At 48.3% G+C, this 13,936-nt stretch overlaps 1 protein-coding gene across 5 annotated transcripts in view; it reads left to right on the forward strand.

Moving 5' to 3' along the window:
* Positions 1–13,936, forward strand: part of LOXHD1 (lipoxygenase homology PLAT domains 1) — a 182,645-nt gene that overhangs the window by 129,597 nt on the left and 39,112 nt on the right. For 4 of the 5 annotated variants that reach the window (XM_015121870.3, XM_077975512.1, XM_077975513.1 and 1 more), the window contains 5 exons: positions 2,395–2,604; positions 2,711–2,846; positions 4,983–5,191; positions 6,008–6,193; positions 9,034–9,161. In XM_015121870.3, the coding sequence (XP_014977356.3) occupies positions 2,395–2,604; positions 2,711–2,846; positions 4,983–5,191; positions 6,008–6,193; positions 9,034–9,161 (869 nt within the window). The remainder of the gene's footprint in view (positions 1–2,394; positions 2,605–2,710; positions 2,847–4,982; positions 5,192–6,007; positions 6,194–9,033; positions 9,162–13,936) is intronic. The other variant, XM_077975516.1, reaches the window with a different exon arrangement.

Genomic DNA, 13,936 nt, shown 5'->3' on the forward strand with positions numbered 1-13,936 from the left:
CATTGTAAAAGCAGCAATGTACAACATACAGCTGAGAAGTCCATTTTTATGCATGGCTTCATTTACAGACTCTGGCAAAGAGTAGGCATTCAGTAAATGTGGATTAAGTAAATAAATGAAGGTGATGCAAGCCATTCCCCTCTGTGTTCAGATTCCATTTTTTTTTTCTTCTCTCTCAGCAAATTGTTATGTCACAAGAAAAAATCTTTGGCCCATTCTGCCCCATCACTTTCTTCTCTTTTCCTCCAGTTTTGACACGCCATCAGGGGTGCTGGTGCGACTTCTGGCTCAGTTACTAACCATGTGACCTTAAGTTTACTGCACAACATCTAGAAGCTTCCATTTCTCTGATCACTCCAGAATATGGAAGTCATCTTGGACATCCTTCTCCCTGTTGGAAACCCCTCCCCACCCACATCCAATCAATCACCAGGTTCCAGAGTCTTCCTTCTAAATAACCTCAAATCAGCCAAGTCTGCCCTGTATTCACTCAGCCCTGCCTCATTTCAGCTCACTCACTGAGCCAGCGTGGTCTCTCTGCTCAAGGCCCTGCCATCCAACCCACCCTCCAGCTTCCTCAGTTAACCTGTCCAAAGCTGACCAGTCACTATCTCACTTCAAGCCTGCAGAGGCTCCCCATGGATCCCAGATCTACCCTGAGTCCTCCACGGGATTTGCAGACCTTCACAGCCTACCCGCACTGGCCTGTTCAGAGTGCCCTCTGTGGACCACTGAGTGCAGTTTCCAGAATACCCCACCCTCTCTCCTGCCTCAGCATCTTTCCAAACATTTTCTCTGCTTACGTGTGCATGCACCCATAGAAAATAGGTAAGCCATTCCATGGTATTACTTTTTTACATAAAAGGCATCATGCTATATAAACACTTCTTTAACTTGCCCTTGGCATGCATGGCTGCCTTGGAAATCTCTCTCTGCCCCGGTATTCAAACATAGATGGAGGTGACTCTTCTCTATAACCACTGCACACACAACATTCTTCAGGAAAGGCTTTGCCAGTTATGTAGCCACTCCCCAAGCACGGGACCCCAGATGGCTTCCAATTTTCCTCTGTAAAAATTATCTGTAATAAACATCCTTGTGCAATGTGAAGGTCTTCCCCCAGGACAGATGCAAACAAGTGGAATTGTTGTATCTCAGGGTGGGCCCATTCTTACTCTGGTGAACCCAGTGGATTGCCAGCACCCCAGGACTGCTCCCATCCACATCTGCTTTCAGTCACACACCACTAGCTGCTATTTACCTGCAGCTGCCTTGGCCATGGGCTGTCCCCACCTGAGCTGCCTGGCAAACCCAGCCCCGCAGCTGCAGCTTAATGCTGACACCTGGAGAAGTCTGTCTTCCTAGGCCTGGCTCTAGTCCTCACACAGGTGGTCGTTCCCACCATCTGAGCTGGAATTACCCATCCCCTCCTCTCGCTGCACTGGACTGTGGGGTCCTGGGGACAGAGGGCATCCTATTCTATTCATCTCTGGTTTCCTACGGGTCAGCACAGTGACTCACATGGTACCTGTGCTCAGCAAATCTTTTGGAAGAAAAGTAGGTGTCACTCAGTGTCGCCTGTCCCCTCTCACCCTCCTCAGGCTCCCATCCTGACTTCTGCCTCCCACATTCAAACTCTGTCTTGGCCCCATCTCATTCAAAGCCTGGGATCCACACCTCACTGAGCTCCCCTCAAAGAATCAGCACACAAGAGTGGAGTGTCCACTTGACTGAAGATAGAGTCAGGGGCACAGATGAGGGCCTTGTATCACAACCCCCACAAAACCCTCTTGAGCCTGCGTTCCAGATGTTTGTCCCTGAGTCCCTCCACAGCCTTGCCTCCCCCAGAGCCTCACCTCTACTGCCTCCTCTCCTGTAGCCCCACCTTACTGGTTCATCAAACTCCCTCTCAGCATCTCCCAGGGAATTTCAAACACCTTCCCGTTACTCAGAAGTTCATCTCTAGAAGAGCTTTTGCCCTCTGGCTGCCACAGCTGGACTCATCCCCAATGCTCAGCATAGCTAAGGAATCCAGGAACAGGACCGGCTGACCACCCCTTCTCTGCCTCTACCCATGGCCTTCAGGCCCCACCCCCCTTACACAGAGGAGGCTTCCAAACACCCACAGGCTTCTCCCAAGAGGAATGTAGTGAAGGCAGTTTTCTCCATGGCACCACACATATAAGTGGACTGCAAGATGGGACCGCTGTGGATATGAGGCCTTGGACCACACAGGCTCAGTGTTGGGGATTTGGGTCTGGGGGGGCACCCCGGCAAGGAAGGTCTGTTCAGCACAGCAACTGAGTGGGATGGAAGGTCCTAGAGGGTTGGGCTGGAGTGGGTTGAGTGGGGTCCACCCCCCACCATCTGAGTCCCCACATCTGGGCTCCCCAGGCTGACACCTTCATCATTGAGGCCGCTGACCTAGGCGTCATCTACAAGATCAAGCTCCGCCACGACAACTCCAAGTGGTGCGCAGACTGGTACGTGGAGAAGGTGGAGATCTGGAATGACACCAATGAGGATGAGTTCCTGTTCCTGTGCGGGCGCTGGCTGTCCCTAAAGAAGGAGGATGGGCGACTCGAGAGGCTCTTTTACGAGAAGGTGAGGCAAGGGGCCTACAGGGCCTGTGGCCATCCTCATGCCTAGGGGAGGTCCCTTGGCGTGGAGGTGCTGGAGTTGCAACTGCCAGTCCTGCTCTCCCACACAGGAGTACACTGGGGACCGCAGCAGCAACTGCAGCAGCCCTGCTGACTTCTGGGAGATCGCCCTGAGTTCCAAGATGGCCGATGTCGACATCAACACAGTGACCGGGCCCATGGCTGACTACGTTCAGGAGGGCCCAAGTAAGCCAACCAGGGAGCTCTTTAGATGGGGACCAGGCACATGGAAATTTTTAAAGCAATTCTTTGATGAGCCATTCTTGAGCTGATGACATATCTAACGCTTAGTCATTTACATAGTTTTCACACGTATTGCCTGTTTTATCCCCAGAACAGCCCTGCAAAGTGAGAGGGCAGGGCTAAGCCCCCTTTGCAGATGGGGAAACAAAGGTTAAAGGAGGTTAGGGTGAGAATGAACATCCCTTACATGTCACTAGAACATCACACAAAGCACTCAGCCATGCAAACTTAAGGCATGATGTGGTGGTGAAGGCAGGGGAAGAAGTCCTGAGATGGTTGTTTGGGGACTGAAGTTCCATTTCTGGTTCTGACAGTAAAATGTGTGGCCTTGGACAAGTCAGTCTCTTGGCTTCAGTTTTTTCCTCCTCCATAAAACAATATCATAATTCCCCAGCAAGTTCATTTTGCCAACCAGATTTTTGAGATAAGGCAGTTCTATAATTGTTGATTGAACATTTGAATGCACTACCTTCCTAGTCAGTTCTCTTAAACATAAGAGTGTGGCAACCATGTTAGCCCCCTCCAGGAGGCCACATGGTGGGTCTGTGGAGTCAGGCAGAGAAAGCCAGTCTGCTTACACTTTACCTTCTCACTCTGTAAATGAGTGATAGGACCCCCAAGAAAGTGCCTTTCCTTAAGCACTGTGATCACCTGTGAAAAGCCTCGACTGTAAAGATAAAATAAAGCCATGTGCAGGTAATTCCAGCCAGGAAGAGACAGTTTGGAAACTTTTCAAAGAGATAACAGATTGTATAACCTAAAATCCACTATACCAGGGTAGTGTCTCCCAAGCTATTGAGGAAGATGAACCAGGAGAAGGGTTTCCAGCTTGTATCAATTACTAACTGCAAATGACAGAGACCTGGAAATGGTCACAAACAAATTAGGAATTTTTGTTTTCACTCACATGAAAGCCCAAAGGTAGGCCACCTGGGACTAATACAGCAGTTCCAGTGCAATCAAGGACCTAGGTTCCTTTAACCTGGTCACTCTGGCAACCTTATAAATGACCTAAATGTTGCCCATAGTTCCAAGATGAATGTCGGAGCTCCAGCCATCATATCCATACTCCAAGCAGAATGAATGGAAGGGTAAGGAAAAAAAGAGTACTCCTCCCAGTTGAGTCAGACCTTTTAAAAGAGATTTCCCAACCAGGCATGGTGGCTTGTGCCTGTAATTCCATTACTTTGGGAGGCTGAGGTGGATGGATCACATGAGGTTGGGAGTTTGAGACCAGCCTAACCAACATGGAGAAACCCTGTCTCTACTAAAAATACAAAATTAGCCAGGCATGGTGGTGCATACCTGTAATCCCAGCTACTCAGGAAGCTGAGGCAGGAGAATCGCTTGATCTGGGAGGCGGAGGTTGCAGTGAACCGAGATCATGCCATTGCACTCCAGCCTGGGCAACAAGAGTGAAACTCCGTCTCAAAAAAAGAAAAAAAAAAAAAAAAGATTTCCCCAGAAACCTGCCCAACAATGTCTCCTTATGTATCATAACCACCCCTGCTGCAAGAAGAATGGATAGTTGGAAGAATGGAAACTGCGACTCTATGGACACTACCTGAGCAAGTTTTATGCTAATTAATCTGGTGTGTTTTGGAAATTGCTGTCTTCTAGGACTTCCATTCACTATGTTGCATATATGATACATTTTTATTGTTCTTCAAATTCCTTCTTTCTATGAGACCTTGCTTTTGCCAACAGCATTTTTGTTGACCATAGTGAGCTTTTGGGGCATATAATGCCTATATGTGTTGAGAGGTTATTTTTCTTACCCTCCTTCACATAATAGTGCTAGGTTCAAGTAGGATAATTGGCCAAAAGAGCTTTTAGAAGCTTGACACTCCAAACAAGTGACAAGAATGCTGTTTTTTGTCTGTACGTTGGGAGTTAGCAACTTGGAGAGGAGACACACACCACAGATAACTTACCAGTCTGAAGGGCTCATTGCACTTCGTCTCTGAGCAAGGAGCTGAGATCAGTGCCCTCAGAGGTCACTTCCAAATCTGTGAGCCTATGAGACAGTGCCTTGTCCACCTGGTCTGTTGTGAGGCTGGGCCCCGTGATCTCTTGCAGTTATTCCCTACTATGTGTCGGTCACCACTGGGAAGCACAAGGATGCAGCCACTGACAGCCGAGCCTTCATCTTCCTCATCGGAGAGGATGATGAACGTAGTAAGCGCATCTGGTTGGACTACCCCCGAGGGAAGAGGGGCTTCAGCCGTGGCTCTGTGGAGGAGTTCTACGTTGCAGGCTTGGATGTGGGCGTCATCAAGAAAATAGAGGTGCTGGCTTCTTGGGGCCCCATAATCGTGACCACCATAGGGACAGACGGAGCTGACCAGTACCTGGGTGGGCAGGGGAGTGCAGGCTGGGAAGAGCAGCCTACCTGAAGCACCCCTTAGAGCAGGTAGCAGAGGAGAACCAACTAGCCAGGTGATTTGGGTGAGCCACCTGCCCCTCTGTGTGTCTGTCTTCCACTCACCCAGTGGGAATGTTCTGTGTATTAGTTTTTATGGCTGTGTAACAGAGTATCACAAACTTAGTGCTTTAAAGCAACACAAATGTATTATCTCACAGTTTCATGGATCAGGAGTCTAGGTGTGAGTTAGCGGGGGTCCATCTTCAAGATCTCAGTGGGCTGAAATCTAGTTGCAGCCAGGGCTGCGATTTTATCCGAGGCTTGGGGTCCTCTTCCAAGCTCACTGGTTGTTGGCAGAATTCATTTTCTTGGGGTGTAGGACTGAGGCCTTCATCTCATAGAGGCCCACCATTCCCCACCATGGGACCATCTCCAAAACCTGGCTCTTTTCTTGTTCAATAGGAGACAATCTCTTCTGCTTCAAATATCTCCAACTTCTTCACCTCTGACATCTAGACATGCTTTTTTAAGGGCTCACCTGATTAGGTTCAACCTACTCAAAGTCACCTAATTAGAGACTGTAATTATATCTGCAAAATCTCTTCACTTTTATGGGAGGGACCTGGGCCAGCAAGTGCACAGCACATTGGGAAGAAGCACTGAGGGAGGGGGCTGGGCAGGGAGCACTTCCTTCCCAGTTGTGCCCAGATCATCACAGATCAGGTGTGTCTCCTCCTAGCTGGGCCATGATGGGGCCTCCCCTGAGAGCTGCTGGCTGGTGGAAGAGTTGTGTTTGGCAGTGCCTACCCAGGGCACTAAGTACATGTTGAACTGTAACTGCTGGCTTGCCAAGGACAGAGGCGATGGCATCACCTCTCGTGTCTTCGACCTCCTGGATGCCATGGTGGTGAACATCGGGGTGAAGGTAGGGGGGCACTGTGAGTGTACAATGCATGGCCAGGGCAGTGCAGGTTGAGGTGGGGAGCAGCAGGGGAGACAGAAGTGGAAGAAGTAGGAGACTCATCACTGGGGTATCTGCAGGGGCTGCAGCCTGGTGTGCTAGCCAGATGTGCTTTGCTAGGAGCCACAGACTGAACTCTCTTCTGGTCTGCTGCTGTGTGACCTTGGGCAAGTCATCTCATTTCTCTGGGCCTTGGTCTTCCCATACACTGCTTGGAAATAATGCATCCCTGCTACTCATGGCCTGTTCCATGTAGGATCTTGGTGAGAATTAATGAGATCACAGTTCATGAAGAGCTTTGTGAGGAAGCAGCTCTATGTAGACAGGCAGGGTCATTATTCACCAAAGGATCCACCATCAACAGCAGTAGGGTGGTGATAGGAAAGATGGCATCTGGGATACTGTGAACCTCTGAGTCTCACGATGCAGCCAGTGGTGTCCACACAATACCCTCCTTAACTGGAAAAGCCTGGAGGGCAAGAGGTCTGAGCTTCGGTCCTGGCTCCACCTGTAACTGGCCAAATGGCCTGGGATAAGTTATATAAACACACAGGTCAGACCAGGCAGGAGGCAGATGCCTGGTGCTAAGATCCGAGGACACACAGCCATTTGGTGGCCCAGAAGCCTCTGTTTCACCTGACCCTGTTGGTTTCTCTTTTTGTCTCATGGCTATGGGGTCAACAGAAGGCCCCAGCCCTTTTCTCTGGTCCTGAATCAAAACCAGTGGGCTTCTTGGACCAGGTCAGAAGCTGTCCCACAAAGGTGAGAAGAAATCACCTGGACCTGAGTGTGCTCTGCCTACATTGTATATGGAAACAGAAGTGGGGTTCTGAAACCTTGACAGGCAGGAGTGTGGTGCCTGCCAGTCTCCTGCTTCCCGCCTGCTGGAGAGTCAGAGAGTAGCACTTTCTATATCTCACATCCTTCCCCCACCCCCCAGACATCTCTGTCTGTGGCCAGACGGATGGTGTGGGTGAGCACACAGTTCATCCAGGGACCTCCGCCTGACCCACTTCCCAGCCTGTGTGTGTCTCTGTGCCACCGCCCAGCACACATGCACACCCCACGCAGTGCAGCTGCAGCTCCCTTGGAGCCCTTTAGTCCAGGAAAATCCAGACCTACACCCGTTATCCACGGCACAAAGGAACATAGGTTTGTCACTTTACAAAGAGCTGCAGGGTTCTTTGGGCTGGCCATCTCTCCAGGACACCTGATATCAGACTAGAATTACAAGAGCACTGTTTCTGTCTCTTTTTGGAAACACACTTATTACATAAAAAGAGATGTGTCTGTGTAAAGGAGAGAAAGATGGATGCAGAGAACACAAGAGTTGGATGGACCAGCTCTCAGGGGCCAGTCTCCATGGGGCTGCTAAAGCACTCATTTTGATCATTCTATTTTTTATGCCTGCCTGGATAAGAGCAAAAAAGTGTTAGGCTCCCACTTTTGTTCCCAGTGGCTCCTCCTGACCATCATGAATGCCCTTGCTGGGTGGTCTAAGGGGATTTTCTTGGTAAAGTAAGAGGCTCTTCATCCGTTCCCTCAGCAAACATGTCCTGAATTTCTCCTGCGGGCCAGGCCTGCGCAGAATACTTCAAACCTCACAGTGTCCTGGCAGAGATTCTAGATGCTGCCGGAAAAGCATGCAGCCCCCTCCAGGCACAATGATGGGGACATGACCACCATGATTAATAGCTCGGGTTTGGAGGTCCAGGCTTCTGGATAATGGGGACCAGGCCCCTGCACAGGTGATAGAGGAATGTAGCAGCCTCTAGAAAAGGGACACACTGGGCCAGGTACATTCAAAGGAGACGGTCAAGATGGCCCTTCCCCGACCGTAAGTTTGAGCCTCTCCTGAACCTTCAGACTTCACTGTGAGTCCAGGGGCACTTGGTGAGAAGGAAGGGAGTAAGAATCCGGGACCAAAGAACATTCTAGAACAGTGTAAGTGCTTTCTCTTGCCACGAGGCTGCCTCACAGAGGAAGAACCGAGATGGGGGCTTGGTGGAGGCACACCAGGAAGAGCAGGCTGCACCTCACCCTCCAGTGGAGACAGAGGGCAGACACTCTCTTTGGCACACACCTCAGGCTAAATGGCAATACCCCAATCTCAAGTGAACATCGTGGAAGTAGGGGATTGTCCCACTTCTCAAGTGGATTGAGGCAGCACTCCCTCTGTAAACATCACTCCTGATGGCATCCCTCATTCACAGCCGCAGGGCATGTGTAGGCTGTGGCATGAAGGGGAACTGACACCCAGAGCTTTGGCTGCTGCTTGGGGCCACACAGGTGACAGGCTCAGCACCAGGTGCCATGCAAATTGTCAGCAGCTCTCACTCTGCAAGGGAGCTTATCCCTATTTTACCACAGGGGAGCAGAGGCTGGTGAGGTCAGGCATCTGCCTGGGTCTAACAGCCAGCAGGTGACAGATCTCGGATTCACATGGAGCTCTGGAGGGCTCCAAAGGCCACTGTCTTGCCACCATGCGCTGCTGGCACGCTGAACTTAGGTTGGGATTCAACTGACAAAGAGTCAGTTAATGCCAGGCTTTCCATCATGTTTCTATTGCAGAAGGGCTCTCTGTCAGGACTCCTTTCTAGGGTGGGACTGAGCACAGTGGGGGACATAAGAGAGTGACAAGGCTGCCTCTTGCTGTCCAGGCATTTACAGTTGATTCGAGGAAGGGCTCTTTCCAGAGCCGTGGAACTTGGACAGCATGTCTCTTTCTCTGGTGAGACTGAGGCAGGTCAGGTGGGGTTGGAGGGTGAGGCTGAGACTCAGCACCCGCATTCCTCTCATGGCAGGTTCTCTATGAAATGACGGTGTGGACAGGCGATGTGGTTGGCGGGGGCACTGACTCCAACATCTTCATGACCCTCTATGGCATCAACGGGAGCACGGAGGAGATGCAGCTGGACAAAAAGAAAGCCAGGTACCTGGAGGTGGCCCCTGCCCCTCACCCCTCCCACATTCAACTCTCCCCCTCTGCCCTACCCTACCTTCAGCCAGGCTGATTCTCACATGCCCACTGCAGATCATGAGGCCTTCTATCCTCTGTCTTTGTCTATTCTGTCTCAATACCTTTCTTTTTCAAGGGCCAGCTCAAATCTACCTCCCCCAGGAAGTATTCCTTGATCACCTCTACCCATAACATTTCTTCTTTCTTTCATTTGGTACTCAGAATTGCTTATTGTAAGGTTGGTAGATTAGTTGATGGTTAATGTCTTAGTTTCATTAATTGTACTATGGCAATATAAGATGTTGACATTAAGGAGAGCTAGGTGAAAGGGGCACAGAAGCTCTGTTCTTTTTTTGAAACTTTTCTGTAAGTCTCAATGATTACAAAATAAAATGCAGTCAATTTTCAAAACATTAAAAAAAAGATTGAACACCTAGTATATGCCAGGCACTGACTCAGGCACTGAAGAGATGATATAACCAAGAAGACAAAGGTCCTTGAACTTAACAGAGCTTAACCTAAGGAGAGCAATAACAGCAACACTAACATTTATAGGAGCTTGTTTTGTGCCAAGCATTGTTCTCTAATAAGCCATGTATTGATACACTTAATCTTTTCCACAACCCTATAATAATAACCCAATTATTATCATCCCCATTTTACAGGTGAGAAACTGAGGCATGGAAAGGTAAAGTCATATCCTCAAAGTCCCATGGCCATTAAGCTGTGGCACTGCAAACTACACCCAGATGGCCCCCAGTCCTAAGCACTCATTAGTGATTCATAATGACATTAAAGATGACCTTCCTATAGTACTCACTGTCCGTGCCCTCCCTTGGATTCCCAGTTTAGACAGTCCTGGGTTTGGGCTGGTTTGCCATGTTCAGCCGCTGTCCCCCAAACATCCCTGGCCCCTGACATCTTAAGAACCAGAGATGACAGACTCAGAGCCTAAGCTTAGCATTTTAAAATCCCACCCACAGCAACTTGCCTCTGAACACACAGCACTCCTTCCCTTAGCTGGAGGGCAGGACCCAGGTGGCTTCCTTTTTGAGCCCCTCATACCTCCTAGCTCTTGCCTTGCTTGTAGTAGGCACTCAGTACTTCTGGATTGGGGTGGTGATGAGGACATTGTGGATGATAGTGAGGTTGGTGATATTGATGGTGCTAAATGGTAGGGATGATGACTGTGATGGTGGTAGTGATGATGAGGATGGTGATAGGGATGAAGGTGATGATAGGGATGATGATGATGGTGGTGATGATGGGGTGAAAGTGATGGTAGGAATGATAATTGTGATGATGGTGATGATTATAATGATGGTGATGATGGTGATTATGATGATGATGGTGGTGATAGGGAGGAAGGTAATGATGGTAGGGATGATAATTGTGATGCTGATGATGATGATGATGGTGGCAGTGGTGATAGAGATGAAGGTGATGATGGTAGGGATAATAATTGTGATGATGGTGCTGTTGGTGATGATGAGGATGTGGCTACTGAAGCTTTTGGGGACCAGGCAGCATTTCTTTATGTGGACAAAGCAGCTCATGCAAGCTGGAGCTTTGCCCATCCTATGGGCCCTATGCAGCTCATCCCTGGGGGTCTGATGGGAAAGTTTTTGCCTGTCTTCTCTTAGCACTTCTGCTCTCTCATTTTGCAACTCCCATTTCCTCCTTGAATTCTTCCCATATCAACAGCAATGGTGATAATAATAATGGCTAACATACATTGAACATTTATTCCATGCCAGACACTGTTGCAAGTGCTTTTTAACATATATTAACTCACAACACCCCTCTTATCACTCTTTGCCCTCTTATTATCTCCACATTACTAATAAGATGCCTGAAACACATAGAGGTGAAATAACTTGCCCAAAGTTATACAGCAAGTAAGTAGGGGAACTGGGATTTGAACTTAATTCTAGAAATAAAGGAAGACCAAATGAGAACAGAAACTCTCTACTTAGAGCTTGCTATAACAAGAGACTCAGCCACCATCACTTGGTTTGGTAGAGATTTGAATGCTGTGGGAGGAGGAGGAGCTTTGTAATGAAGCATTATTTTTGGCATGGTAGAGCTGGAGGTTGGGTAGCTAGAATCGGGGTTTCATACATGATTGTATTAGGGACCATATTTGGATTTGGTCCGTCCGTCTGGTTAGTCCTGAGTTGGGAGCAGGGACAAAATAGGGAAGCTGGGGGCCATTGCTCAAGTCCTGATCATTCTGGGCCAATTTCTGTAGAGACCGTGGTTTCTTGGGATGGTCGCTGCAGGGGAGGTAGCTCAGAGTTCTGTTTTCACACATGGTCTGGCTACTATTGTTTGCATATTCAGCCTCCTATAGTCTTTACTTCTGTACTCTGACTCCAATCATTACCCAACCCCGTATTCCTGGATTTTTTCTGATTAATTAGCCTACACCTACATTCCACCTTGTTTTCCAGATGTACAAGGCTCAATTGCTGGTAGAAGAGACCTCTTGCTTCTGGAAGTATCTAAATTCCAAAAATGTTGCTTGAAAATCACATTATTATAAATACAACCATATTGTAAATGCTTTGAGGCATGTTGCTAGTTGAAGGATTTTTTTTTTTCTGAATAAAAATTTATTTTGTGAGGAGAGCCATCATTTCTTAATAACCCTGGTTTGCAAGCTCAGAGTTGTTACCCGAGACATGTTTTGATATTTTCATTTGCATGTGGCCTGATGTTTCACCTGTGTCCTGAAGTCCTCGTTAAGAACGTCTGCATCTTGACTAGGGAACGTAGACAGAAAGACCCACTGGGCATGTGTCGTGGGCACAGCTTGGTACTGTGCAAGGTGATACTTTCCCCAAGAAATGGTGTGTGACCAGAATGAGGCTGAGACATGCATGCATTCACACAGAAGGTATCACGAGGCTTCTGCCTGCTGCAACGCTCCTGCAGTCAGATGCTGTACCCAGGGGCCAAAACTTACAACAGCCAGTAGCAATTCACTCTATCCCACTCCCCAGCTACATTTCGTAACTTCTCATCTTACCACTTCAGAGAAAATGGTTCTGGTAAATTAACTCCCACCGAGATGCTTGTGAATTAATATGGCATTCAGAAAAAATGATGCCCTAAAAGGTAATGCGTACTTTCAGGAGATGAGTCTCTAACAGAGGGATTTGAGGTGATTGGTGTCCAGTGGGTGTAGAAGCTATTTTTAGACAAAGAGTTGTGTTATTTCTATAGTGAGAAGTAAATGCCTGTGAGGGATCATGCCTAGGCCCAGTAGAGACCTAGTGAAATGGAAACTTCCTTGGACCGGACACAAAAAAGATTTTGGGTCCCTTTTTGTGTCACAAAAGAGTTCTATTGGGTTTACCCCTCAGGATGGCCTGTTGCTTTCACTAACCCTTACTGCAAAAAGCATGGAAAGAGGCTGAGCTCAAGGGAATGGAAACAGAGGACAGACAGTCAAATAGGATTCCAGTTGTCCTTTCAGGAGAAGATCGGGAAATATTTGGTTGTGACCATGTCCAGGGTTGTAGTAAGCTTGTAAGTTTTGACTCTCTCTTCCACATGTTTATCACTTGAATCTTAGTCTGGTTAGCAATAAAGTTCTGAGACTGGAAAGGTCTTATCTTTGGGGACTCCATGGGCAAAAGACTTGGGTGGGAAGGTTGAGTCTTTCTCAAGGAGGTTGGAGGTGAGTCCCAGGGGACAGCATGAATGACGGTGGTCTGAGAGAAGAGGAAGGAAAGCTGAGTTCCAGGAACTGCTGCCTTCCAGGGGCACCCAGGTCAGGCAATTGAAAGGTTCCAGCGCTCACTGCTGGGCACCCCTCTCAAAGCATCATCTGTAGCTCAAGGGCTGCTCTTTAAGAGGAGACTGGCAGATATGTACTAGGTCTGATCATGGCATTTAAGAATAGACTTAGAATCTGTTTGAGATTTGGCCTTGTTCTACTCTCAAACTACAGCAAAGATGCCCATGAGATAGGTATGCAGCTCCCCATCACCTCGTATGTCTAATGGGGGATGCACAAGGTCCAGTTTTCCCAGTGGTCTCTGAGGAGCCCAGATCGGCAGAGCCTGGGACTGGAGGCTCTGTCTTTTGTGTGCCAGTTACTTCAGCACCCATGGACATTTACATCATCACTGAAGCCAACCTCCCTGCTACTCACTGATCCCAGGCTTGGAATTTTCTCTGTGTGAGTTCCAGGGCAGCCTCCCCTTGTCTACCTGCTTTCTGGTCCCAAAGTTCTCCATTCACACCACTTGGGGCTATATTAATTTCCTGAGGTTGTGATACAAAATTACCACAAATATATGGTAATTAAAACAACAGAAATTTATTCTCTCATTTATTCAGAGGCCAGAAATCTGAAATCAGAATCTGTGGGTGGAAATCAAGGTGTCAGCACTGCCATGTACCCTGTGGGCTCTGGGAGGAGAATCCACTCCTTGCAGCTTCTGGTGGCTGCCAGCAGTCCTTGGCTTGTGCCGCATCACTCCAGCCTTCAAGGCCAGGTCTTCCCATCTCTGCCCCATCTTCACATCCCACCTCCTTTGTGTATGTGTTGATCTCTCTCTCTCTGCCTTCTTATAAGGACTCTTAGGATTACATTAAGGGGTCACTGGAATAATCCAGGATAATCTCCCCATCTTAAGCCTCTTAACTTAATTACATCTGCAAAGACCTCCCTTTTCTTTTTACCATACAGTTATATACATGGATTCCAAGATTTATAACATGGATATCTTTTGGGG

This window comes from Macaca mulatta, chromosome 18 (assembly GCF_049350105.2).
Source record: "Macaca mulatta isolate MMU2019108-1 chromosome 18, T2T-MMU8v2.0, whole genome shotgun sequence".
Taxonomy (NCBI): Eukaryota; Metazoa; Chordata; class Mammalia; order Primates; family Cercopithecidae; genus Macaca; species Macaca mulatta.